Source organism: Lepisma saccharinum, chromosome 23 (genome assembly GCF_977018435.1).
Source record: "Lepisma saccharinum chromosome 23, izLepSacc3.1, whole genome shotgun sequence".
Classification (NCBI taxonomy): Eukaryota; Metazoa; Arthropoda; class Insecta; order Zygentoma; family Lepismatidae; genus Lepisma; species Lepisma saccharinum.
Window position 1 is genome coordinate 42517293 of NC_139251.1, and position 27598 is coordinate 42544890.

The 27598-nt window shown below is 37.0% G+C and overlaps 2 protein-coding genes across 5 annotated transcripts in view; one reads left to right on the plus strand and one right to left on the minus strand.

Moving 5' to 3' along the window:
- Nubpl (NUBP iron-sulfur cluster assembly factor, mitochondrial) overlaps nucleotides 1-23496 on the minus strand; it is a 49709-nt gene extending 26213 nt beyond the window's left edge. Inside the window, exons 1-5 of one of the 3 annotated variants that reach the window (XM_083110131.1) lie at nucleotides 23356-23496; nucleotides 20367-20491; nucleotides 16114-16279; nucleotides 10284-10409; nucleotides 9511-9550 (exon numbers count right to left, since the gene is read on the minus strand). In XM_083110131.1, the coding sequence (XP_082966257.1) occupies nucleotides 9511-9550; nucleotides 10284-10409; nucleotides 16114-16279; nucleotides 20367-20453 (419 nt within the window). In that variant the 5' untranslated portion in view covers nucleotides 20454-20491; nucleotides 23356-23496. Of the gene's footprint in view, nucleotides 1-9510; nucleotides 9551-10283; nucleotides 10410-16113; nucleotides 16280-20362; nucleotides 20492-23293 lie in introns of those variants that run through there. The other 2 variants (XM_083110133.1, XM_083110134.1) reach the window with 2 other exon arrangements.
- Nucleotides 23497-23811: 315 nt separating this feature from the next.
- The window catches only part of LOC145977790 (uncharacterized), a 47316-nt gene continuing 43529 nt past the window's right edge, over nucleotides 23812-27598 (plus strand). For both annotated transcript variants that reach the window (XM_083110075.1, XM_083110076.1), the window contains exon 1: nucleotides 23812-24031. The gene's annotated coding sequence lies outside the window, so the exon portion shown is untranslated. The remainder of the gene's footprint in view (nucleotides 24032-27598) is intronic.

A 27598-nucleotide genomic window follows, 5' to 3' on the forward strand; every position in this document is an offset into this window, starting at 1 on the left:
AGAGGAGACAATTTTTATCAAAATTTCAGGTTTAGTCAAACTATGTATGTATTGATGTTAGAGTGGACAGTCAAACTCGAAATTATAGGGATCAATACCAAACATTTTACAGAGTTTATGAAAAATAATTCTCTCGTGAGTCTGTTGTGCTGATGGTAATGAACGTACTCTCTCAACATTTGAATTATGATCTGTAATGGCAAACAAATATTTAGCAATTACTGTAATTTAAAATGGTTTCATCTTGGGCAGTTTTTAGTTCAATAACAGGGTGTCTACCAAAATAATACATCCAGAAATCTGTACTTATTCTAGACTTTGCTAGATCCTACTTAGGTAAAGTTGGAAATTAGTAATTAAGAAAATAAATATTTATTTAATGAAAATCCCTACCAAAGGGCCAGTTAAGATGAAAACTGAAGCTGAATTTAAGAAGATAATTAGATCTGCTATTTCATATTAATGCATCCTGAACTGTGTTTGGCAGACAAGCGAGGCTTTGGCGTCTGGACTCACAGCCAGTATAATCTTATGTGGGGCTTGTGTCGGTTGTCCCTACATGTTTATGTCTATCCATTCATCCATCTTATCTTACCATCATTCATCCTCATCTTCGCGATTAGCCAATGGGACAGAAAAAAGTGAAGTAAAATAAACTAATCAACCAATCAATAGCAAAAATTCTTGACCACAAGAATAATTTATTGCCTTTTTAGTGACTTCTTGACCTACTTGTTGATTTTTTACTTTTTCTTGACTTCAATGACTTTCTTGACTGGCAGACACCCTGAATAACTTAGTTCTCTATACCCCTGCTTTACAATCAAATTATATTGAATATTGAATAAGAATGTGGAACACCTTCTTCCATCAGTGTAAAAACTCTAAGGCAAGAAATTCTGCTCAGGCATTGAACAGTGACGTTATCAGAAAGTGATCCCAAGACTTTGTTCATTAATTGCTTCCGTTTTCCCGTTTGTTTAATAGCAGGACAAACTTTATTCTTTTTGTGCAATGACTGAATCAAAATAAATGTCACTATTGAGTATGGAAGCGCAGTCCATAGACTTGTAATTTGCATGACTTTTTTCTGTTACGTATTCTCCTAATTAATATAGTGACGCTCAAAATGTAGGACATTTATGATATTTTTCAAATTCCTCCCGGACGCCGGACATAAGGCTAGAATGTAGTACATGTCCGGGAAAATCCGGGCGTCTGGTAACCCTAGACCATGGATGTTCGCAGCATTTTTTTCCAGGGAGGGTCAAGCATGGTAACTTGTTCCAGGAGAGGTAAACGAGACATATTCCTTCCGATAATAGTGCTGCCCCCTAAAAAAAAAAACACTTATTAAAATGGAAGCTATCATGTTCCTGCAGCACCCTTCCAATAATTAACATAAATTACTGTGAATGAAATGAAATATATATGTGTATATGTATAAATGTATAAGTTTATAGTAAGGACCATTTTCCAGGGGGGCATGCCTGCCTTGCACACCTTCCTACCGGACACCCATGGATTAACCTGAGATTTAAACTATCCAGGCGCATCCAGAAAGTAAGTTTCCCTGGGGTCGTGCACAAAAAGGAAACATTATTTCATTCAATGATTTATTGCCACAGATACAGCACTTGTTCAGTTACTTGTCAACCAGGCGCGGCTCGTGCATAATTTTCCTTGGGGTTCACCAAAATTATGTAAAGTGGACTTATCTAAACCTTTTGAGACACTACACGCTTTGGTTCGTAGAGATAGTACTGGGAAAATTATCAAATTTTGGCCGGTAGATTACTGACAAAGTTAATTTGCTTTATGTTGAGATAACAGTGACAGCACCAAGGAGTGTGTGTGTAGGGGGCGATCATTTTAATTTAAGATTTTTGTATGGTATTGTATTTAGGAGTATCTCAGAATTCAGAAAATATTCTCACCTCAATTTTGCCTCTTCCACTCTTGCCAACTCTTTTCTGGCCCCACCACTGTCAAATACACTATATTATTGGAACTGGATCCTGAACCTACAGTTAAAAATACAAATCTCCGCCTGCTAAAATGAGTATGTATCAGTAATCGAACCCAAGACCCCTTGATTACAAGATAATTCTTATATAACTATTCAAAAGTATATCGCTAAATCAAAGCGATTTGATTCTATTCTATGCAATATGTTAACTTCTCGCACAGCAACAACTACACTCCTTCCAATACACAATCCACCTCACTCCACTCAACGTATCACCACGCCAAATATATTTCAATCACCAGCCATGCACTTCAAAACAAACTAACAAGTATGGAGACAATAACACGTAACAAAGTTAATCGCGAGTGTCCCCTCGAATAATTGATTGATTGATTGATTTAGTTTATTTTACTTCGCGTTTTGTGCCTCTTGGCTAATTTGCGAAGATGGGGATGAGTGATGAAATGATGAAATTGATGATGGACATTCACAAACAACCAAGCCCGACCGGGATTCGAACCCGGGACCCTTGGCGTCGCAGCGCGATGTGCTAACCACTCGGCCACAGTCCCCTCGAATAAAATCTCTTTCTAGAGTATAACTGATCGCACGAAACCCAAACAACTTTTTGATCGTCTTCTGACATAAGTGCGAAATGCCTTCATTGTTAGGTTAGGCTTGAATAAATAGCAAATACTACATTTTTGGTCAAGCACGGTAAAGCCCCGAAAATTGCAGTGTATATATTCTAAGACAACTAAACGTAAAAAGCTTAACATGTCAACGAAAGCATTTAGTCTGACGTAAGAAGACCAAAAGGTTGTATAAGTCTTGTCCGATAAGCGACCCCTCGCCCTCGTGCTATTTTTGACTTTTCGGCTGCTTCCATCCTAAAAATGAAAACTCTGAATGTGTAGGCAAGTTGTTTTCTATCATATTTATCTTATTTGTCCCATCATCTTTACTTCTAGCTTTCGTTTGGGGTCACCTCTACATTTATATTACACCCTCTTCATTAATCTAATAAGTCTTGTAAAATATAAATAATACAAAGAGAGTGCCAAATGAATTCAAATTGAAACACATAGTGCAACACTGGAAGAGAGAAGAGCGTGGTTCACTCCAGCTCGCTAGTGATTCTACGAACTGTGCATGTCCGTTTTGACGAGACGACCTTCCTGGAGTATCAGACTGCATGTATTTTCGCCATATCTACACGTCGAGCTTCTGCTAGCCGTCCTATGCTTTTAGCATGGTAGGGGTTGCCTTGCGGAGGTTCAGCGGAGGCTTTGCACGAAACGGAACTAGAGGGGAGCTGAGTGGCTCTGGCCCGCAGTTTCTCCTTCTCACTAAGAGAATTTGGCACTCTACGCTTATGAACATCTCAGTTATTGTTTATTTTGTATATTACTGGGGTTCACTGCATATTTGCGCTATACAGCCAACCGCACCTGTTGTCAACATATTTCCGCCGGAATTCAGGCACTTGTCATTGCTTGGGACCAACTTCTATATTCCTGCATCGTAGAAGTCCGCCGCCTGGGTGCCGAACCACTGTGTGACAGCCGTCTTCGTTGCTGTGAAAATGTTGACTGGACAGGAACTTTTTCAGGTGCAAGAACAGGTTGTAATCACTGGGAGCGAGATCCGGGTTGTACCTCGAGCACCTCCCAACCGAACCTGTCCAGAAGGGCTGCAGTGTGCCTAGCCATATGCGGCTTCGCATTGTCGTGCAGCAAGATCACTGAGCTTACCGCATCCCTTATTCTGAATGGCTCCTCGCATTGTCCCCAGTATTTCACAGCAACGGTTACCGTTCACAGTTTCACCTCTGGGCAGAAACTCAATGAGCAGAATGCCTTGTCTGTCCCAGGACATTCTGCACATCACTTTTCATGCCGACACAGTCTGTTTGAACTTCGTCCTGCATGGAGATCCACTGTGACGCCAATGCATGAACTGCTGCTTGCTTTCTGAGGTGCTGTATGCAACCCAAGCTTCATCCCCTGTGATGATCTGTTTGAGAAAACTGTACTCATCATGATAACGCTGCAGAAATGTCAGCGCCGTGCCCATGCGTTTTCCTTTAACCTTTTGCAGCCCAAGGCCTTTTTCACATGTAAGCCTCTATTGCCGGAGCCCATTTTGAGCAAAATGCAGAGTTTCAATTAAATGAGTGTAGATTGGAGGCTAATTGCCCTAGAGAGATGAGTGATATACCGTTGTACGCGGAATGAACCAGAGATTCAGACTATATGAAATTTTTGCAAATTCGGTGTATACGTGGCGGAGGGGAGGGGGCTAACTCTCAAAATTCCAAAATTCCGGGAAAAAAAATTTGGTTCCCCCACCCTCCCCACAAGAAAAAAGTACATGACAGTGTCGACATGCACATGGAAATGATCGCTAACATGTAAGGAACATAAAAATATTTGCATTATTATCATATGACCAATGTAACTTGAGTTGTACCCCCAAAAGGAATGGTCGGCACGCCACTGATTCAAGCTTCAAAATGCAGCGGTACCTTGAAATGACTATAGCTCAGAAACTAAATGCCCTAGAGATATAAAAGATATACCGTTGTACGCAGAATGAATCACAGATTCATACGATATATAATTTATGCACATTCGGCGTATACATGGAGGGGGAAAGGGGGAAATCCCCTGAAAATACTTTTTCAAAAATGGGGTTTCACCCCCCCCCCCCCGCCCAAAAAAAAGGACACGAAAAGTTCAAAATGCACATAGAAATTATCGCTGGCATGTAAGAAACAGAAAAATATTTGCATCATTGCCGTATGACCAATGTAACTTGAGTTGTACCCCCAAAAGGAATGGCCACTGATTCAAGCTTCAAAATGCAGCGGTACCTTGAAATGACTATAGCTCAGAAACTAAATGCCCTAGAAATATGAAAGATATACTGTTGTACGCAGAATGAACCACAGATTCAGACTATATATAATTTATGCACATTCGGCGTACATATGGAGGGGGAAAGGGGGGAAATCCCCTCAAAAATACTTTTCTTAAAAAAAATGGTGTTTCCCCCCGCCCTGAAAAAAATGTCAAAATGCACAAAATGCAAAATTTATGCAAATTTGGTGTATATATGGAGGGGGAAGAGAGAAAACCCCCAAAAATTCTTTTAAAAAATTGTCACTTCACCCAAAAAATGTCCTCGCACTTAGGCACAAAACAACACCTACGCACAATATTCACGGACGAAAAGCTAGAACGTAGTAAAAAATGAGCGCCAATTCTTGCAGCTGCTTGAAATTCTATTTTTAGACAATGCTGGGTAACCCCTGTTGCCACTTGTGGACACTTGTGCTAAAAAAACAAAGGTTTCCTTCAGCACGCTTCGAAATTCCATTCTCACAGCGCAGATTCAACAACCAGTCTTCCCCCTCCCCTGCTTGCGCCCTCACGGAAAACTTTCATTTTGACATCGGATACTGATAAACAAGCTTCCTTCGAATGCACTTAGCAGGAGGGAGTGAAAAGCATTGCTTTAGAACAACAAAGCCGGTCTTCCTTTGTCGGCAAAAAATTGACCTTGAAAAGAGACGCAAAAGAGAAGTCCCTTTTCCCGCCTTTCCCCCTCCATTTTCATGAAGACAAAAAAAATGCAAAATACCATTTCTGTTAAATACATATGTTAGGAACAATATAAAAAAATAAAATCGAAATTCTAGCCCAAAAAAGAAAAGTTATAACGTAAAAACTACGACCTTGACACAGCATCTCGATTGAGATGCTTGGTTCCGTGAGGGTTACTTTTGGGTATCTCGTTCGAGACGCTTGGGTGGCAAAAGGTTAATTTCGGGCATCAGTTGTTTCGGCACCCACCGGGCACATTGGTAACAATGTCGTGCAACAAGGACCGAGAAATCTGCGGAAAATGGCTGCTGAGTTCCATTATCGTGACGCGACGATCCTCCAACATGCACTGCTGCACCTGCTCCACAAGCTCGTCCATAAGGGCCGATGGCCACCCACTGCGCTCGTCGTCATGCACATTTTGCTGGCCTTCAGTAAATGTCCTGCACTAACGACGCGCCACCTGCTTGCTCATGATGTCTGGCCCATACACCTGGGACAGCTGACGTTGAGTTTCGATCGGCTATGTTTCGTGCGTTCAAGAACTTCATCACCGAACGAACCTCGCCCGCGATGGGAGATGGCATAAGAGCCGCCATGTTTCATCGATGCCGCGACGCTACTGAGGACTTTCGGGTCGCATCTTCTAGGACATTCACTAGCCAGGGCATATGCCTCTCACGCATGCGCAAAAACGGTTTCAATACACATGGCCTGCCACATGTGGGCGAGTGGGAAACTTACTTTCTGGATGCGCCTACTTTCATGTACGGACAAAAATATTTGAGACTTAGATAAAAGCATGTCGTCGTTCGCGGAGTTATCTGTTTTGATAAAAAAATGAAGCATTGTGGAGTTGAAATTACTACCTCAAATTTCGATGTGCTTTGGACATTTCTTGTTGAAAGTAATTAAAACTGATTTGACTCATTGATATATTTGAAGTCGATTTTCTGCTAGTGTTGACCAATAGGGTGGAGTGAAAAGAAAAATATTTTTATAAGCTAGACTATGGAAAATGTGCCATTTGTCCATAGTAAAAATCCTGCAAAATCATATTATTTTCTGTCAACTCCTTGATCGCCCTTCACCTTATTGAAATAATTGGCATTTTAACCCCTTTTATGACTTTGCAGCCTGATTCAGTCTGATTTCAACATGGCTTATTAAGTAGCGAATCTAAGCGAGCTACTTATTAAAAAGGTTTTGTCCATCTTAAGCTTACATATACATTGTATGGGGATATCCTGAGGATAACATGATGTCCCCATGATATCCCAAGGACATCCTGGGGATAACTGCCCACCCAGTTCTGGCGCCGCCCCTGGATACTGATACTCTTACCGATTCCCACCGATACCGATACTCTTACTGATTCCCACTGATACCGATACATGAAAATTGCAATAATTAAAATTTGTTCAAAATATTGATCAATATTGGTGTGTAAATATTCTTCTCCAATTACATGCATCAATTTACCAAGAAATTTGGTTTAGAAGATTCAAAAATTGCATCAGAATATTAAAATAGATATTATGTAATCACAAAATATAGTTTTTCATGCAAAATAAAAAAAAGTTTGAATTTTGCATAATTTCCAGGATAATCAGACTCCACGAAAGTGTCGCGTGGCATTTTTGCAGACCCTGTGAAAGACCAATATGCTGGAAAAGTATTGACTGGTATCATTACATGAATTGCAACCGATACTTTCCGATACCGATACATCAGCTCAGTTCTAATGCAAATGCATGAAGCACATTTATGTTGCATATCTTAGCCATAAATGTACTTCTTGTTTTATGGCGACTATTCACTATAACTTCTGATTGGCTGATAGAACCAAAAAAAGAAGAGTCAGTGCTGCCAACATTTAGTCAGGGCTGGTGATTAGTATGATGATGGAAAAGTATGAAGGTGGGAGGGTCAAGCATGAAATTCATTGTGACTGATGAACTAAATTTTCTATTTTAGTTATTTTGCATTGCTTTTCTATCACTTGGATTAATTGTAAGCAGGTGGTATTCGAGGGGGACAAGGAGAATTCTGCTTCTGGTTACCACATCCCTCATCTGGTTACTTAATTTGAAAATTTTGTAACATGAGGCAAGAACTAAATTTGGCAACTCTGTTTCCAACTATGTGTCCAAATGGATACTAAGGTAAAAGGATTTTCTTGGAGTCGCCTATGACAAGGAAGCTACACTTTGTTGCATGCTAAACTTAAACATCCATGCTTTATTGCAATACACCATTTTTAATTGCACTTGAACACTTCAGCATTTTGTTCCATCACTTTTCTTTAGTCACTGTAATAATACAAATAGGCGAAGATTTATGTGCCAGAAACATAAATAAAACACATATAAGTCTTCATGCATTGATTTTTTTTTACAATGAATGATTACTGACTGTGTGTAGTTTATTGGTAAGAAATTTCAAGCAGAAAGTAACTGTAACTCAGTTACTCTTAAAAAGTAACTTTCGAAATACTGATTCTTGCATGTAGTAGCACACTTCACAGTGTCTTTATTGCATATGGCATGGCAGTTTTATCAATTGTATTCTATGGCAATATAACTGCATTTTTTTATTACTTTACACTTTGCATACTTTTCAGTGCATATTTTTAAAGTTTCTGTGACATGCATATTTGCTCGTCTTAAGAATTTATAAATTCTCAGTCTACACATTACCTATGATGTAATAAGAAATACATGTAAATGTCAACATCTTTGTTACAAAAATTACACGCACACATGCTTGTGATGTGTTTGTGTAACACACGCATCACAAAATACAGTGCCTTTCACGGTTGAGTCGTCTGCGGAGCGGTGGCCAGCTTGCCGGGCAGGTGGGAGTGTGTCTGCCTGCATTTAGATCCACAGCTGTAAGCTGGCCTTGATACTGGACGCTTCAGTGCTTCAGTATCCAGATAGCTGATGTTCAGTTTGTTAGTGTTAAGGTGTTTACAAGTGTTTTGATTGTTTTGTTTTACTTTACATATTACATATTGGTGCTTTTCTGAAGTCTAATAATGCCACGCTATCCGTACAATTTAAATCAACAAATTTATATGTACAACTCTTAACTCATTACGAATTCTTATAGGGAAGGAAGTTATAAGATGTTTTGCAGCAGAATTCCCAGATGTTCCTGTTCCACACAGAGACAGTGTTCGAAAACTTGTGAACAAATTTAGGGAAACAGGGTTTGTTCTTGATAAGAAAAGAAGCGCTTACTGAGGAGAAAGTAGACGACATTAGAGTACGATTGGCACACAATCCTTAAAAAAATCCCCCCGGCACCTTGCACAAGAAACAAGACATTTTTAAGTCGAAGCATTGCAAGAAATTATCAGGAGAGAAATTGAAGCTATTTCGGAAGAGAAACTGATACCTGTTAGTGAAAATTTGCTAAAAAAAGATACCATAAATCTTTGGATGCAGGAAGAGAACATTTCAAATGCCTCTTGTAACAACATATGTGTTTATTCTAATTGTAACTGTCCATGTACTTGTACTAGCTCATTTCATTTCATAGCTAGCATTTCCTGTTATGCGGATGTTGAATCAAGTTTGCCGGCAGAAGAGCTCTCTCGCTGCCAGTTGCACTTGCCACCACTCCGCGGACAACTTCACCGTGAAAGGCACTGTAGTTTCATAATAATGTACATTTGAAACAAGTTATGAATGAGAGTAACATGCTAACATCAAAGCAGACTCGTGAAAATATCTTGTTTTTTAGATATGTTGTAGGAATTTTTCTATTAGAAGACAGATCACATAAAAAATATTGATATAGTTATGTACATCATGGATCAAAAAATGATCAAAAATGTTATTTTAAAAGGTGTATGCCTTATATGCAGCCAAAATATTTACCACTGAAAATATGGACAAAAAGAAAAAATGTTGGTGTCAAACTCACCATTTAACTCCATAGTTTGTAAGAGGTTTCATTAAATTTTCTGAAAAGTAAAAGAAAAAATATAAGTTTTTATGTTAAATAAATTGCAAAATGCAGAAATAAAAGTAAAGAAAAAGAAAGAGTTTATCGTTTTTCAACAACAATGTCACCATTCTTGATCCGATTTAGTCTTTTTTATTAATTTTTCAGTAAAAATCTGATAAGAAGATAATGGAAAGCAGCAGGGGTAACAAGGCAGGGCTGTGCCAGGGTATGTGCCACATACACATAGATGCACCAGAAAAGTTTTTAAGGGGAGGGAGCAGGTCATTTTGATTGACATTATGGATAAGAAAATGAAGTAAAATAAATATATTGACATATTTTCTTCAAGAAAATTACCGTATTTGCTGATATATAAGATGCACTGGCATATAAGAAGCATCCCCATTTTTGAGGTTGTATCACTGAATATTATAATTAATTTACAGTATTTCAAATACAAATTAATATGTAGGTTTACTTTCAACATTAACTCACATAATCTAACTACGAAAGAATACATTTTAATCCTCTTCATCAAAACCCAGACATTCATATCAAGAGCTAAATGAGGAGTCACTTGAAACCTCTTCTAAATCAGAACCTAAGTCCTCATACAACCAATTGTTCTCTGTACTATCCAGTGCATCTTATTTGTCTTATATATATATATATATATATATATATATATATATATATATATATATATATATATATATATATATATATATATATATATATATATAATATACCTTTTGTCAAAAGTGGTGTCTCATTTAAGTTCATCATCAGGGGCACACTTGGACCATAGACATCAGCGTCGAGAAGTCCAACTTCTTTACTAGGTTCTATGTTCTTCAGGGCCACAGCAAGATTAACTACAAATTAAGAACAGTGGATTATATGCTAGCGAACACTTGTATTCTTTCATATACATAACAGAACAGAATAGAATAGAATAAATTTATTCATCATTAAGCATTTTTACATGCAATAGATGTCATCAATAATTATATATAATTTCATTCTTAGGTTCCCTATTGATTACAGTTATTAATTACATTTATGGTCATTTAGCCCACAGAAGTCAAGATTGAATATAAATAAAGACATGATATTGATTAGACTTACTGGAAGGAACAGATAAATACTGCCGGCCCCTGTGGTGGATTGGCTAGCACATCACGCTATGACACCAGGGGTCCCGGGTTCGAATCCTGGCCTGAGCATGGATGTTTGTGAGTGTTCATTCATCAATTTCATCATGTCATCACTCATTCCCATCTTTGCAAATTAGCAAAAAGTGGCACAAAAACTGAAGTAAAATGAAGCAAATCAATCAATGAGATAAATATTATAAGATAATTGAAATGTGGTAGTTATGGTTTAGAATGATTGAATTAATTATTTTACTTCACATTTCTGCCACTAATTACAAAGATAGTTATGGTTTTATACACAGTGAAATTATAACATGTTGTTCATTATAGCCTGTCCCCCATCTTGTTGGACAGTAATTGCATGATGGGCTATGCCTGTCACTAAAGGGCTGCATAGTCTGGCTTTTACCTACCCGCTGCCCGCTTGCCTGCGAGGACAGGTATACCTGCTCGCCTGCCCACGGCAATGAGTCGACTTGCATCTTTACCCGGGTTCTTGGTCTTTAAGGCGCTCTGCGCTTACAAGGTAACTGGGCATTCAACAAGACCCAGGCAACCAGAGGGGGCAGGGGGCATTGCTCACAACCTTGGACTGAAATTAAGTCTAGCGGAGGTGCCATGGTGGGGGCCAAACATTAAAGTCCAAGAAAAAACAGGCTAGCAGAATTTAAGAGTAGCAGAGCTAAAGGGTACTCAAGATGGAATTAATTTTCATATTTTTCTTGCATTTTCCTTCCAGACGGCCAAGGGCACCTGCAGAGGGGGAATGGAGGGGTAATTGCAACCCCTTGATTTCAAATTTTATGAAAGTAGAAATATATTATAAAATATTATACAGTATCATCAAGTTTAATGCCGTAGCAAGGGGGTAGCGGGAGTCGGCCCTGGGCACCGAACAATCTAAGTGAGAAAAGTTTTAAAACAGAGAATGCCATGGCGGCCCGTGATATTATTTGCTATTAATGTTGGTTTGTTACAAGTTGGATGAATTGATTATGTAATGTATTTAAATAATATATATGCTTTAACACTAGAAGCGCCAAGCCGGTCATTTTGACCGTTTTTCAAATTACAGTTTCTGCTTTGTACAGAAACCTTTTTCTTCGTGCGTTGAAATTTTGTGACTTTTCCTAAAATTTGCAGTACATTATTACTGCTATGCGTTATTTACAAAGAGAATAATAATAATGGAAATATTTGTGTTTCTACCTAGAAGCACCGTTGCCGGTCATTTTGACCGCTTATGTATTTCAATGGAAAACCACTTGTCGATTGGAACGTTGCACTTACAGTTTCCACCCCTATTCTTTCTTCCTCTTTTGGACTCGCCCATATATGTTTGGCGTATTGTGGAAGCTGATAAGGAGAAAGTGAAGACTCAGTTTCGTTTGAACACTGCAGTTTGTAAGCATGTTTTCTAGACAATGTGTCCTCAGGGGACACTCCAGGATAAAATCTGACAGTTGACGAACAATTGTTTCCTTCGAAAGCGAGGTGTAGATTTACAAAGTACATACCAAACAAACCAGAAAAATTTGGTATAAAATTTTGGATGCTAGTGGACGTACATTCCTAATACATGTGAAATGCCTTTCCATACCTTGGGAAAGATGAATCAAGGAATGATAATGTTACTGTACCTGAAAATGTTGTATTGAGAATTACTTCACCTTATCTAAATGCGGGTAGAAATGTAAGTACTGACAATTATTTCACATCGCTAAAACTCGCTGAGAAGCTAAAGGAGAAGAAGACAAGCCTAATTGGCACTATGAAGAAAAATAGAAAGGAGATTCCTAATGAAATTGTGAACATTAGAACACAAGTGTATGAAACATGTTTGCTAAAAAAGGGGGACATTACATTGTGTGCATACCAAGCTAAACCAAACAAAAATGTTCTACTCCTAAGCTCCGTGCATTCAGATGTAGAAGTAGATTTGCAAAGCCAGAAGAAACTCCCAGAACCATTCAAGTATTACAAAAAAACTAAATGCGGTGTTGATGTTGTTGATCAAATGGCACGCAAATATTCAGTCCGTGCTTCATCACGTAGATGGCCGGTACATGTGTTTTACAATATCTTAGATCTGGCAGCAATAAATGCATGGGTAGTTTACAAGGCAGTCATGGGGAGGAACGTTACGAGACATAATTTTTGATAGAATTAGCTGAGGAACTGAGAGAAGGACATTTGAATGCAAAGCCCAATAAAATATTGTCAACATCAATATCACATGCACGGAATGTAAGTGGCTCTGTTTCCAGAAAGACGCGCCAATGCCAGGTGGCATTGTGCAATGAAAACAAAAGAAGTGACATTTGTTCAATGTGCAACAAATGTGTTTCTGGTGTAGAAAAGGTACTGAAATGCAAAAAATGTAATATGTGAAATTTCAGGACGGAAACTTATTTCCTTGAAGAAAATTAATATTTATTGTAATTAGTGCGTGGAAAATAAAAATTGATGGGTTTCATGATATTTTGTATTTTTTCAAAAAAATTGTTTTATTAGTAAAAAGATGATTATTGGCAATATTCATTTTGAGAAATAGTCAAATTTTAAATACCGGTCATTTTGACCGGAGGTGGCGCTTCTAGGTAGTAAAAAACCCTGGCGCTTCTAGTGTTAATGAAATTTTGAATATGTACACAATTTAGTGTTAGCATATGTATTTCTTATTTTACGTCGTTCCATGTGAAGAGAAAATACTGTAGATGGAAATTTTACATGCCATATGTATGTACATTCGGAATGCATTTATCATGCACTTTCTTTCTTTCAAAAACAGTTTGTGCTTGTTTTCATTATTAGCTAATGTGAAATTGACGTGTTGAAAAAAAATATTTCTAACCCTCTGTTTCAACACAAATGCATGAGAACCGACTTCTACCCCCTTTTTGCATGATTTATGAGGATAATAATGCCTTTCATGCTACTTTATTACTATTATTGTTATTGTTGGCACGTTTATCCAAGTACTTGCCCCCCCCCCCAAACGAGGGTAACGGCAATGCCCCTGGCTGGCTACGGCCCTGGTGTTCGCAGTAGAACAGTGTGTTGTTCGACTCGCGACCTCAGCGTCGAACGTCACATGTTTCAGTCCTGCCCTATATCCTTATATATATGTATATTGGTTGTTAACGACATATAATTATGGATCCTGTGCCACGGAAAACCTATTTCAATGTGTGTGTGTGGGGGGGGGGGGGGGAGTAGCAAAATTCGTAAATCTCATTTCATTGGTGATGTGGCTTACGAAGCTTTGAGTTGCCTTTTTTAAGTAGTGAAAATAGTTGGCAACACTGCAGACAGGTGTGCGCCCGGTGCAGTTTCTACTCGAAGCAACTACGTCATGCAGAGGGAGGGGCGTGCAGTTGATTGAATGAACGCACGGAAACCTACTAGGTATCATACGACTGCGGGTACCCGGCGGGTTTTCAATACCTGCCAAGAACGATCTGGGCAGATGGTCAAGCAAGGTGCTCAAGCGAGGGTGTTGCGCAGGTTGTATGCATTTCAGGACCGATGTCTCGCAAATGGGTCTGCTCCAGGTCTTGTGCAGGCTTCTGCCTGTCACTCATCTCAAAAGGGTTAATAAATTCACTGAAGAATGGTCAGAAACAACCTGATTTAAATCACGATTTAAATAAAGATTTATATCAGGTGATTTAAAAGAAAGAAAACAAACTGTATGTACTGATGGGGTGAAGCTCATACAAAAAGAAATGTAATATGTAAACTGTAAACACACCTAAATTTCTATTGATTTAAAATTCAATAATTTTTGTAGGCAAAACTAACAAACATTTTGAATAGAATAATATACAAAATACTAATATGTTAAACTGAAAATAGTGTCATTATCATTAAACTGTAAATAAACATGGCAGCTGATATTTTGCAAATTATCATTAAAAATATTGTCAAAATCCAGCCATGAAAATAAAATAAAAATTCATGTTAGAATTGTGTAGCACATCCAGAATGTTTTATTTTCACTGGAAGAAAAGTTCCTGAAATTATTATAGTTTCATTAACACACTCAACAAACATTTCCATAGTTGGTTTATACATACAGTACCAGAAACAGAAAAATATATACTTACATCTGTACAAGTATTTTCTTATTTGCTTTAATCGAACTGTTCAAATATTTTACAGGCCCGTTTACCAGAAAAATATTTTCTATATATATAAAAAAACAACAACATGTATCTATATGTAAGATACTAAAAACCATACAAACAATTTTAAGCGCGTTTTTAAAAAAAATCAAAAGAACGACTTACATTTTGATGATTTTTTCAAATAAAAATAATTATAACACCATTAAGCCTTGTTTCCATGATTATGAAAAACTAAATATGCTGACCAAGGCAGTAATTTATTTTATTAAAAACATAAACTAAACGTAACGTTTCAACCTTCTAGCAAGGTCTTCTTCAGACTCTGTATCAAGTACAAATGTAACAACTTTCTAATAGTCTGGAGGGAGTAATGTTTGTGTATATATAATGCCCTGTTTTTGTATCTTGTTACTTTTGTACTTGATACAGAGTCTGAAGAAGACCTTGCTAGAAGGTTGAAACGTTACGTTTAGTTTATGTTTTTAATAAAATAAATTACTGCCTTGGTCAGCATATTTAGTTTTTCATAAAAATAATGATTTTTATCCACCCTGCTCAAAAATTACCAGTGAAGAATAACCTGCATGTGCTTTTGAGATTGTAATGGAATCAAATGTGTGGGTAGCCAACAACAGGCAACATAACAACTGCAAAGTGTATTCTCATGCTTCAGCTACTGCATAATGTACTCTTTCTAAAGGTGAATAAAATTATCTATCATTTGAATTTTCAAAAAGTGTGCAAGAATGTTTTATGCTGGGTGCCCAAAAAAAAAAAAAAAACATGAAGCAAAAGGGGCTGCCCTTGTAACATTTCTTTCCAAATACTTTGATGTAAATTATGGCAAGAAATATTACAGGTTTTCAGATTGGTATGTCAAATAGCATTCAGTAACCATTTGTGAGTAATGTAATGACTTCCCCTCACACATAACATGCTTCTAATAATGAAATTTGACACTTTCTTCGTAACAATTTATAACAACATTCCCCCTCTATATAGTAAGAAGTAACTATAACATCAGGCTAATGCCACCAGTTACAACAGGTTAGGCAAATTTTCAACCTAAATGTCCATGTGAAACTTTATAATGATGATTTATTTTATGCTTGCACTTCTACATAATTGCAAATATGCATGATATGCAAAACATGGGTATGATAAAACTCGCCTCTATTAAAACATAGTGATGGAGAAGTTAGGTGATATTTTGCCGTAAAAGTGGTATTTAATTGCATTACACTGTTTTACAAGAATAAAAATCCAGCGGTACAATGAATAAGAAATCTTACCTGCTGTAGTAGACTTTCCAACACCTCCTTTACCAGATGCAACAAGCACAATCTCCTTTACACCAGCTATAGGATGCTTCTTAGGTAACGCCCGTGACATCATCTCTTTTTGTCTTTTTTCCACATCTTCTTTCGATGCTTTATAACATGGACAGTGTAGATGGAACTATGGACAAATATTTTTCGATTACAATTATTATTATTTATGTGTGATTCAACAAAACATGTGCCACATTTACTCATGTATTATCCACATTTCTTTCCAAAATCTTTGCCCCCAAAAACTGCTATGTGTTATGCACAGAATAATTCGGACAGCCAACATGAAACCATGGATCCTTTAACTATGTCACTGTGTATAACATGTATAATTCAACAGGTGCAAATGCAAATTACCAGATTGGATTTCTTTAGTAATATTAATTAATAAAAAAAAACACTATAAAATGAAATGAAAAAAAAAAACAGCCGCGATAGCTCAGTTGTTAGGGTGTCTGACTACCATGCGAGAGACCCCACTTCAATCTTGGCGAGGGAGAACAGGGATTATTTCCACCTGTTCAAGAGGTTCCCGCACCGACCCAGCATCGTATCAAGTGAATACCTGGAGGAAACCCAAGGGGGCTGTAATCAAGAAAGTGTGGGGTCCTAACTCCACACCTTCTATACGCCTTCATGGCTGGTTCAAAGCACAGGGGAGTACTTTCCTTTCCTTTTTCTTTAACACTATAAAATGAAATGGTCATTTCCCATGATTTATCACTTTGTAAAGGAACGTTTTGCGACACCGTTCTGGCACAATTCGATTGATTGATTTGGTATTTTAAGTCCACTTTGTGCACAGTATGGCTAATCGGGACTGGACCTACAGTTTAAAGTGGGATCCGAACCACCATGTGCCTCCACCGGGTATCGAACCCGGGACCCCTTGATTACAAGATGGGCAAAATTCGAGCATGCACCTCCCATCATACGGGATGTAAATCAGAAGTACTTGTTGGGCCAGAAATAATAGAAAATAACTCCTTGAGCACTGCAAATCCATAACGTAATTTTGATCTCGCTTTCTTCTACTACAGAATATATAAGGTGGTTTGAAAGTTTTGGGATGCTAAACACAGTGGAGAGAGAGAGACGTGGTGTGGGTTGGTGACTCATTGTATACATAAGACGATATTCTCCTATGAGTCCAGATAGCAACAGGATGAATATGTATGATGTAATTCACTCTTGATTGGCATAGCAGCAGGTTTACGACCTACAACTAAGAAGTCATTTCTTGAACCTGAATTGCAATGCACATTATGTTTATGATATAATTGTTTGTTGCTTATTCCCACCAAAAATTGGAGTGTGCGTTATACACGTGTAAATACGGAAATACACAGTCTAGAGGTGATATTTTCCAAAGGCTCCCTTGCATTAGCTTCTCATCCATGTGGAGTTCACCTTGAACTGCATTTCACAGACTAAGAGGCTCTGGCATCTGAACCCACAGTGAAACTAGACCCCCAAAAATGTGTTGGCATAGCAACAGATGGGTACTCAGTTATGACTTCAGAAATTGTAGAGGCTGTTAAATTAATTCAGTCAGTGTGTGTTCATGCAGTTAAATTTCCTTGTTTTAATCTCATATTGAATTTATCTATATCAAAGTGCTCTAAGGTGCAAATGGCAAGAAATTGTTTTGGTATTATTTGTGAAGTTCTTTCATTCTTCACGTCCTCCAAAAGAAATACAGTGCTTGTCAAGTATCTTGGGAGACAATTAGTGTCTCTATGCGAAACCAGGTGGGTTGAAAGACATGATTCCATTCTCATTTTCCTGACACACATTGAGAAAGTTGTGACGTGCCTGGAAGAAATATCAAACTGGAATACTTGTGCAGGAGACAGAACTCCAGTGATTGCAAAGCCACTATTGCATACTGTAACCAATGGAGAATTTCTTATATCTATTGTTTGCCTTGCCAACATACTTACATTAACCATTTCCCTTAGTCGCTTGTTTCAGAAGGAAGACATTGAACTTGGGGCGGCATCTGATGCTGTGAATGATGTGCTTTCTGTTCTGGAGGAAAAACGTCGAAATGCCGATTCTGAGTACAGTGAGATACTAATTAAAGCTAATTAGCAGAAGCAGTAGGCAGTGAAATAAAACTGCTAAGGATAAGTACAAAGCAAATAAATAGACCAAATGCTGCAAGTTCATCTAATAGTGTTAGTGCATACTACAGAGTAAATCTGTTTATACCCTTAGTTGAATCGGTTTTGATTGATCTCAAATCTAGATTTTCAGAAGATGTTCTAAACGTGTACAGGCTAGTCCTCTCCAAGGTTTGCATTTCAACCGACTCAACAAACTTAGATCTTCATTTGCAAGTGTTATCTGAGAGATACTGTAATATTATGGGCGAAGATGAGGATTGTTTTCTTACGAAGTTGAAAGGCGAAATGAGAATATGGATTGCAAAATGGTAAGAGAAGAGTCTCAGAAAATTAGCCTACCTTCTTCTGCAGTTGAATGTTTACATAAATGTCTTGAGATATTTCCCAATATCAGAAATTTATTACTGATTCTGGCAACCCTTCCTGTTTCCACAGCTACAGCAGAACGTTCTTTCTCATCATTAAAGCTGATAAAAACATGGCTCAGGAATAGATGTGGTCAAAAAAGGCTTACAGGTCTTGCTCTTATGAATGTGCATAGAGACATTGAAATCAATAAAGAAAGTGTAATCAACAGGTACATTCGAAGAGGGGGGAAGGGGAGGAAGAATATTTTCACTTAAACATGATCAAGTTGAAGACAAATGTAATATTGAAATAGCATATTTGAACTAGATGCTTACATATTGAGTTTGCTTTTATATTTTCTATGATTAAGTTTCATGTAAATTATGCTTGTAATATCACTTTGTTAAAGCTGCAACCACAGAAAAATAACAGGTAAAATAAGGTGTTAATTGTATATTTTCAGTTGCATTCAAATTTAAGTATATGTATTTGTATCCCTGGCTGTTAGTATTTAACCTTCAATAAGTTTATAAATGTGTAATTATTGTTCAGATTCAAAAAATTCTTACAAGCGAGAAAATTAACAAATCTCGATGTAAGAAATAGTAAACTGTTTCTATGAATATTAGATTACATTCTATTTTATATTCAGACATCACAAATATTCTAATATTAATTGTAAGTTCAGCAAACCGTCAAAACGTTAGTTCATACTACATGAACTACAAAACTATAAGTTCAGTAAAAAAATAATTCAGGCAAAAATCATTTGAATGGGTGGTGTGCGTAGCAAAAGTTGTAGCATTTTATGACATACATGGCAGCATTGTAGGTTTTTCGGGGGGGGGGGGGGGGTGCTAGTGGCTGAAACTCTAGGGGGGTTAAGTAATGGCATTCCCCACCTCCGAGAGAACATCTTTAATCCACCACCAGTTGACTGTGTAACAACCAGTTTTTTTTTTGTTTTTTTTTTTTGTTGTTTTTTTTGGCTTGCATCTCCACTGGCTCAGATAATGTTAAAAGAGTAGGTAGAGTAATAGAATTGTAAGAATTCAGATAGCTTCTAGCTAGCTAACTAGTCCCTAGATTTGCAAAGTTTTTCAAATTTCAGAAGGGTTTGATATTGCGGCAAAGCAGCCCTGCTGGACCAATATTTGGTACTTGACATATCTCATTGATTTATCATCTGCTTTAGTTATAATAAATAGATCTCCTTATTTGCCATAAAATACTATAGTGCCTTTTGATTTTAGAATTTAGAATGTGAAAATCATGCATAACCAGAGATTGAACCTAGGTCTTTGGCACTCAGTTTTTGTCTATTCCATGTATACTATAAAGACAATATTTCACAAACTTGCAGTGAGTTTCAATATATTCTATGGGCGAAATAATATATTTCATTTAGCTAGTTTAGTTGAAAGAAAACTTCTGCACCACATAAGCATGTCTTTCTAGAAGTAGTCATGAACAGATTATTTCATGAGTGTTGGATGGTATACATAACCTTATCTAATCGTACAACTATTAGTATTAATACAAATTATTACATTCTTTATGCCCTCAACATTTTGATGCACTCATCTTTCAAAAGAATTATGAATACAATGAAATACATTCATCATAAAAGATGATTCACTATTATTACATTGTCTAATGTTTAATGCAGAATTATGTTTGCCATAATAATAACAGTAAAAACTTAAATTTTGCAAATATTTTTGTGAACTTACATACCAGCTTCTCTTGAAGTAGGCAATTTTTCAAAGTTCCACATCTCAAGCCACAAAGTTCTATCAGGCATGGTTTCAATATTGAATACATTTCGATTTCTCAGGTATGTTATTGCATCTAGCTTAGTTCTGAAAAGGAAAAAAAAAAACAATGACCAAATGCACCTGGAAGTGTTTGCTACAATACAAGTTATGGTCTGAAAATAAATATATACATTTAAGTGAGATACATAAACAATTTTAAATATTGCAGATATCATCGCAGCATCAGATTATGCCAACCAGATAAGTTAGGACTTGCAGATAACAGCATCACTGAGGGACAAATGATAAATATAGTTATTCATGCATCAGGGGTCTGAGGTTTTGCAAGACATGCAAAAAACTATCCACAAAGTTTTCCAACTTTCTTTCTTGATCAAGTTACCATGCGATAACTCAGCACACTAATGCAAAGCTGAAGAGCGGGATGCTTTTGACAGTACCAGTTTCATAGATTGGAGACACATTAATATCGGATATTTTGTGTTTCACATGGTTCGTACTTACCAATTGTGTATTGCGGAACCTAGTTCAAGGTGCCTTTGTGCTTTTTGCACGAAAACAAAAACTTTTTCTACTAAAATAACGCATTTTCTAAGTGCTACCGAATGCACGTAACGGTGAGATATAGCTTCTTTTGTTTTTGAATATCAGTGTTTCCAACCTTCTTCACCGAAAAATACCTACTATCGTGTTCGTCACGTGTGTAAATTGTACATTATGCATGACTAGCTGACGGATAGCCCCACGATCCCTTCCGATAAGGTAAGGTTAGGTTAGGCAAGCACAGTTTAAAAAAAAAGGTGGATTCGAAACACTTGACATGATTTTCCGGTCAAATAGATACCACGATGAAAGAAAATACCTCGGCTAACATTGGAAACCTTAGAGAGATTCATTTCCGTAAGTAGTTTCTTCTGTAAAAATGAAGAAATGTGTCTCCGATGTATGAAACTGTTACCACTTTTGACATCAGGTGACATTTTGACTGTCATAGGCCTTCTCTATTTAGCTGTAATTGATGAAATTTGCTCATCAGCACACTTCAAGATTTTGTAAAGCATAGATAGAACTGCACCGGTTTTTCAAAGCAGTTTTGAGGAACTTGAGGCTTTTGCTACTGCAGACATTTCTTTGCTTCAAAAATATATTACTCTATTTAAAAACAAATAAACATTTTGAAACAAAATTGGGTAAATATGCGATAACGCCCGGACACCTTTCACTCATTTATTTCCTTAATTTTACCACTGGTACTTACCTATTTTGCCTTGCGGAACATTCTTTAAGGTGAAGTTATGCCTTACCTCCACAAACCATGCACGTTAGCCCCAAAAACCATCCACGGATAGCCCCACAAACCATTCACACAAGGTTAGGTTAGGCCTGTTAGGTTAGGTTCCATTAGCACTCATTTCACCCCTAAATTCATCGAAAAAAGAAAGCGCGGCGCCATCTGCACGCACACAATGTAAACAACAGCATAATGTGGCAGGCAATGCCAATTTCTTACGTAAAAAGTGATTAATTCTTGTTCGGCAGCATTAAACTACAAAGTTTTTACTTTCCGTGAAAGAAAATAAATCCAAGAACGTCCAGAATGCTAAAGAAACTCATTTCAGTAAGTACTTTCTCCTGTAAATTTGAAGAAATCCGTCCGGGCGATATCGCATATTTGCCCAAAATTGCAATAAAGTAGAAGTGAAATATAAAACATAACTAGAAATACAAAAAATAAATTTAAAAAATAAAATTTGGTGATATTTACCTAAAAAGCAAGGGCAAGTGCTATGCTCACCCGTGACTGACAACTTGATTCAAGAGAGGGTAACCTATCCTGGGCTTAAATAGCAATAGATTCAATGAAGTTTTCAAGTAGTAATATGTCTAATACTAGTTAGCTTAAATAATTATTGTTCAGTGCCCCCCCCTTTTTTATCATTAACCAATATCAATGTGGGCAATTTTTAAAATACTGAAAAAATTTGGTAAAATGCCTGGTAACAGTTTAGTATATGGGAAACACATTTCTTCATTTTTACAGAAGAAACTACTTACGGAAATGAGTTTGTCTAAGGTTTACAATGTTCGTGGAGGTATTTTGTTTCATCGTGGAATATATTTGAACGGGAAATCATGTATTTTTCAAGAGAAATATCTCACAGACGCACAATTGCCATTGATTTCATTTGCCTCCTGTACCTAAACCGGATGCAGCATACGTTTCATGACGTAACCCCCCTGTCAGTGTTTCCAACCCCTTTTTTTTCACTATGCTTGCCTAACCAAACCTTATCGGAAATGGTTTGTGGGGCTATCCATCAGCTACCTGAGCTACACATCAGCTACCCGTAATTTCCACCGATGATAGGTATTTTTCGGTGAAGAAGGTTGGAAACACTGCATACCCATAACATGAGTCAAGATGTGGCCGCAATATGTGTTTTACGGAAGCGAGGAAAGAAATTTTAAAAAAAAATCACTCTGTATGTTAAAAATCGTGTTTGTTTTCGTGTAAAAAGCATAATGGAACCTTCAACTATGTTCCCCAATACACAATTGGTGACTACGAACCATGTGAAACACAAAATATCCGATTTTAATGTGTTTCCGATATACCAAACTGTTACCAAATCTTTTCAGTTTCCCTTTGGCCTTGCACATTGCATATGCTACCTAATTAAACACACGAATGTATGTTAAACCACAACTTCCGGTGGATACAAGGGAGTAAAGTTTAACCACGATATTTCCCCCCCCCCCAAAAAAAAGTCTGGAAAAGTAAAACTGTTGAAAATACGATATTATTTATTTTCCCTTGCACACAAATAAAATAAAGTTGGCGTGGCACCGTAATTATTGTAGAGATAACGACTATTTAAAAAATACCTTTTCTAAAAAATATGTTAAATAATTTAATTTTCATACGGAAAAGCGAATAACATATTTACATTAAGCTTTGTTTACAATGTCAGCTGCCTGCTCTTCTGGATGTAGATAACGCACATCATAGTATTTTTTCATCTTTCTTGAAAGATATTCGTTGGGTACATTGGTCCAGCTGATGGTGTGTTTCCTAATTTTCATATTCAATTCACTGAACAAGCGACATTGGGACAGTAGTTTGTAAACTCATCCATTGCAGAAAATAACTTGCGTGAAAATGCATTATTTAGTACAACAGGCAAATGCTATGTGCCCCCTCTCCCCCCTTTGGCACTGTGCATATTTAGAGGCGTCATTAAACAGATAATATATTAGAACCTAATTGTAATAAATAATATTACTATTGACAGTTACCCGGAACATACTATGAATTCATTGCAATGATTATTATGTTTAATACAAGTAAAATTCCTATTTGTGTATGACGATTCATAAATTTCTCATTAAAGCGGAAGTTACGTTATAACGTTACGGAGGTAGAAGAACGTCGGGAACTGATGGAGTTTGATACTAATAAGTGCTATTATGTAAAACACTACTTGTTCAAGTGATCTCGGGAATTAATTAAACATATATAACATAGTGTTAGTTACTTGTGTGTGTATAAAATTTGCAAAGATGTGAAAGAATCATAAGTGGAGCGTTAGCCTAAGGAGCCGAAGATAAGGCTTCGTCATAATGGTAAGTCAGCTTTGCTAAGATAGTGTTGATTAGGAAAAACATATTGAATCGTAGGTAAGTAACAATTCAAGAAAATAATATATTGTATGTGGAAAAGGTAATTGGAAGCCAGTTAATTGCATTTCATTCCCTTGCGCGTGATTCGGAATTTAATTAATTTTATCATTGAATCTTAGACAATCGCGAATTCAGCAAGCAGGTTACAATTTATTACGTCAACAAATAAGTTAATAATGAAAACAAGTCCATGTTATTTGCAGAGAATTTTCATTATGGAAAAGTGAAAACATTTTGCGTGTTCTGCAATAAAACATTGGAAATTGTTTGTATACCATTTAGTAAGGGGTAAACTGTTAACATTACTGTGCAGGTACTTTAGTGGATAATTCACCACGTTTGATATTGTATGCCGAAACACAGTATGTAATTCAATTTTAATATATAACACGATACATCGTAAATATCTCAAGGTAAAAGAACTCGCGTAATGCAAGTTATTTACAAATTTTGACATTCAAAAGGCCAAACGTTTAATCAATGCTGGAATCGCCAATTGTTTGGGTTTACTTGGAGTTTATACATTCTAATTTATGCATACGTTAAATGAAATGTATGATATGTTGCTATTGAAGAGGAAATACAATCCCTAAATGCACTGCTGCTGAAGGAATTGTCAGGTTTGGAACCTTCCAGACATCTGAGCACAGCAAAACCCACCAGACATGTGCAGCAGAATCTTCCAAGAGATATGAATATGAAACGAGGTTGGTGCCATCACTGGAGCGAGACGAGTACCATGTTTATCCCAAACGTCCATGTATTGCTAACATCTAATAGCACTATTTGATGGTACAACAGATAACTTTCGTTGTGCAGTGTATGGCAGTGTTCATAACATGCTGTGAACATGGTTGCCAAGCAGCTTTTTCTGCATTGAGGCTATTCCTGCACCAAGATTGTTCTTGAAGCTGGCCAAACTAAGCGTTAAGTTAACTTTGCAGCAGGTTTTTGCATATGTAAACCTAAACGTTCGCACAGAATATAGTTCCGCTGAGATGGGTTCTATTCTGACATAACTGTATACTTGCCAGAAAACAGTTATTTCATTTGTAATATATAGACAAAATAATACACACATGAACAGGTATGGACTTGGTTGTTTGCAATCACTGATCAGACGAACTTGCAACCGCAGATCCGCCAACTGGGCTGTCAGTTGCAGGAGAGGAACACTTAAACTCAAGAGCAAGTCAAGATGGACTGGAGCACGTTGCATGGCACGTGGAATCAGTGATACCAGTGTTGCACACCCCACAAATTTCACCATGCATTTATCGTGATTCGTTGCTAATCGTGCTACACAGCGTCGAGAGTGGCTGAATCGGAGGGTCAAGGGTACCGAAAAGTGAGGACATTTTATCATTATGTAGGCCCATATTATGAAAATTCAACTACCATACTGATCGCTTTGGATGATGTTGGCAGTTCTGTATCTACTCCTGATGAGGTGAAGTGAATTATGGGGAAGTATTGATGTAACAAGATACTATCGTCTTCTACAGACTCAAGAATTTTTCAGAATCTTTACTTGAAAGAATGATTATTTACAATTCCCTGCCAGAGAACTAGCAGGAAGTTTGGTCTACAACATGCATAAATATGCATTTTTCTGTATTCACGGACACTGCCGGGTTGTAATGAATACATTGATATTCAATGGAATCGTTACAACCTGGAAGTGTCCGTGACTGTACAATGCTAGTCCAAGTGTCTTTACAAATAATCCCTGTCAAGATGATTAGTTAAAAAAATATCATGGAACCTCTTACCACAGAAAAATTCTGTTTTTTTTTTGTGCTATTTAAAAAACATGTTTTGAGACATTCTTCTGAATGTAGCAACATAAATAAGTATCCCTTGCTCTAAAAAAGTTTTGTCTTGTAAAGCTTAGTTTTTAAGTGAAAAAAAAAGAATTTCCCAAATTCTGAAGGGAGTGGGTTGTACATTGGAATCCAGTGCTGTCTGAAGGTGGATTTTTACATGTAAGTTCCATATCCCTGCATAGTTAATGATTTGCACAACTGCTTAGACCTGCTAATTTTTAGTCTATAGTATTGATATTCTATAGAGTGCAAATACTAAGAAGTAAATGTATTATTTTCTGTAGATCTTTACGATTTTTCTGAGAAAAATCCTGTTATTACATTTTCAGTGAGCATATTGTGTTCACAATGTACACCCAACCGCAAATGTAATGGTAGAAAAAAAAATTGCACAGCCGAAAATAAGTTGGCAATGCTGCGCACACCGAGGCATTCGTGAAATCTTGTTCTTATTTTGCTTTGCTTTTACCATGACACGATTATAATTTATCGCAACTATGAGGATGGATGATAATTAGGTTAAATTGATAAATAAACACTACAGAGATAGAACTCCATGCCAAGACCAGCACTCGAACTCTGAAGCAAGAGCGGGGAAGTTTAGTCGTATTGTTCTAACTCTTGGACACGAGTTAGTTTATAATTATATGTAATTGCTAAGGAGTATTTATCTTATATTCATGCGTAATAGCTCTGTCTGGACACTTGATTTTTGGGTGGTATTAGATCGAAAATTAGTTCTTCGGGGACAATCCTCTTTCTGTTTGACTGGCGCTAGGGGGAGGCACATCTCGTTCATAACAGAGAAACAATCATAGCATATAATTGAAGTGTGACGTGAAAAACACTATTTTTATTATACGTACGGAGATCAGTTGGATATGGGCAATTGTGACATGCAAGTTTCATTTTCTCATTATATCTAAATTGTATCCTAATTGATAATCTCGAAACAACGCAAAATGTTTCCTGATTTACGTGAATTCATAATGATTAAACTAAACAGGACCTACATTTTTTAAATGTTAAATCTGGGTGATGGATTTTGTGTCTCAACAGGAAACGAAAATATACATGCAATACTCATTCACTACCCAGCGGCAGCTGTAAATAAACTAAAATTGAAATGAAGAGGTAATATTCATATTCATGATAAGAGAGAGTGGTAGGAGGTGCAGTAGGTAAACCAAATATGTAAGGAAAATATGTAAGTGTCTACTGTATGTTAAAATTTTCGACCTCCGTGGAGGTATGGTTACCACAGCGCACTACGACGACAGAGATTCTGGGTTCGAATACCGGTCTGGGCATGGTTTTTAGTTTGTCCATCTATCATATCATCACTCATCTTCATCGTCGTGATTTCTCAAAAGTGGCATAAAAACGACACTAAATACCAAAACTTAAAATCTATTTGAAAATTAGAAGCTCCTTTCGACACATCTATTATCCGGAGATCCAATTAGCCACGGGGTTGGCCATTTCATGCTTGTCAGTTCACCAAATGTATCTATTCGCCATTCAACATCCATAGGTAGAAAAGCAACAGAAGATAACGAGAAAAAAAACATTCACCTATCATCAACCAGCAATTTCATGCTGACCAAATCCACACACCATTCTTATGGCATTCGTATTGCGGATTGGTCTTGAGGATTAAAGATCGCCCATTTCCTGGTTCAAC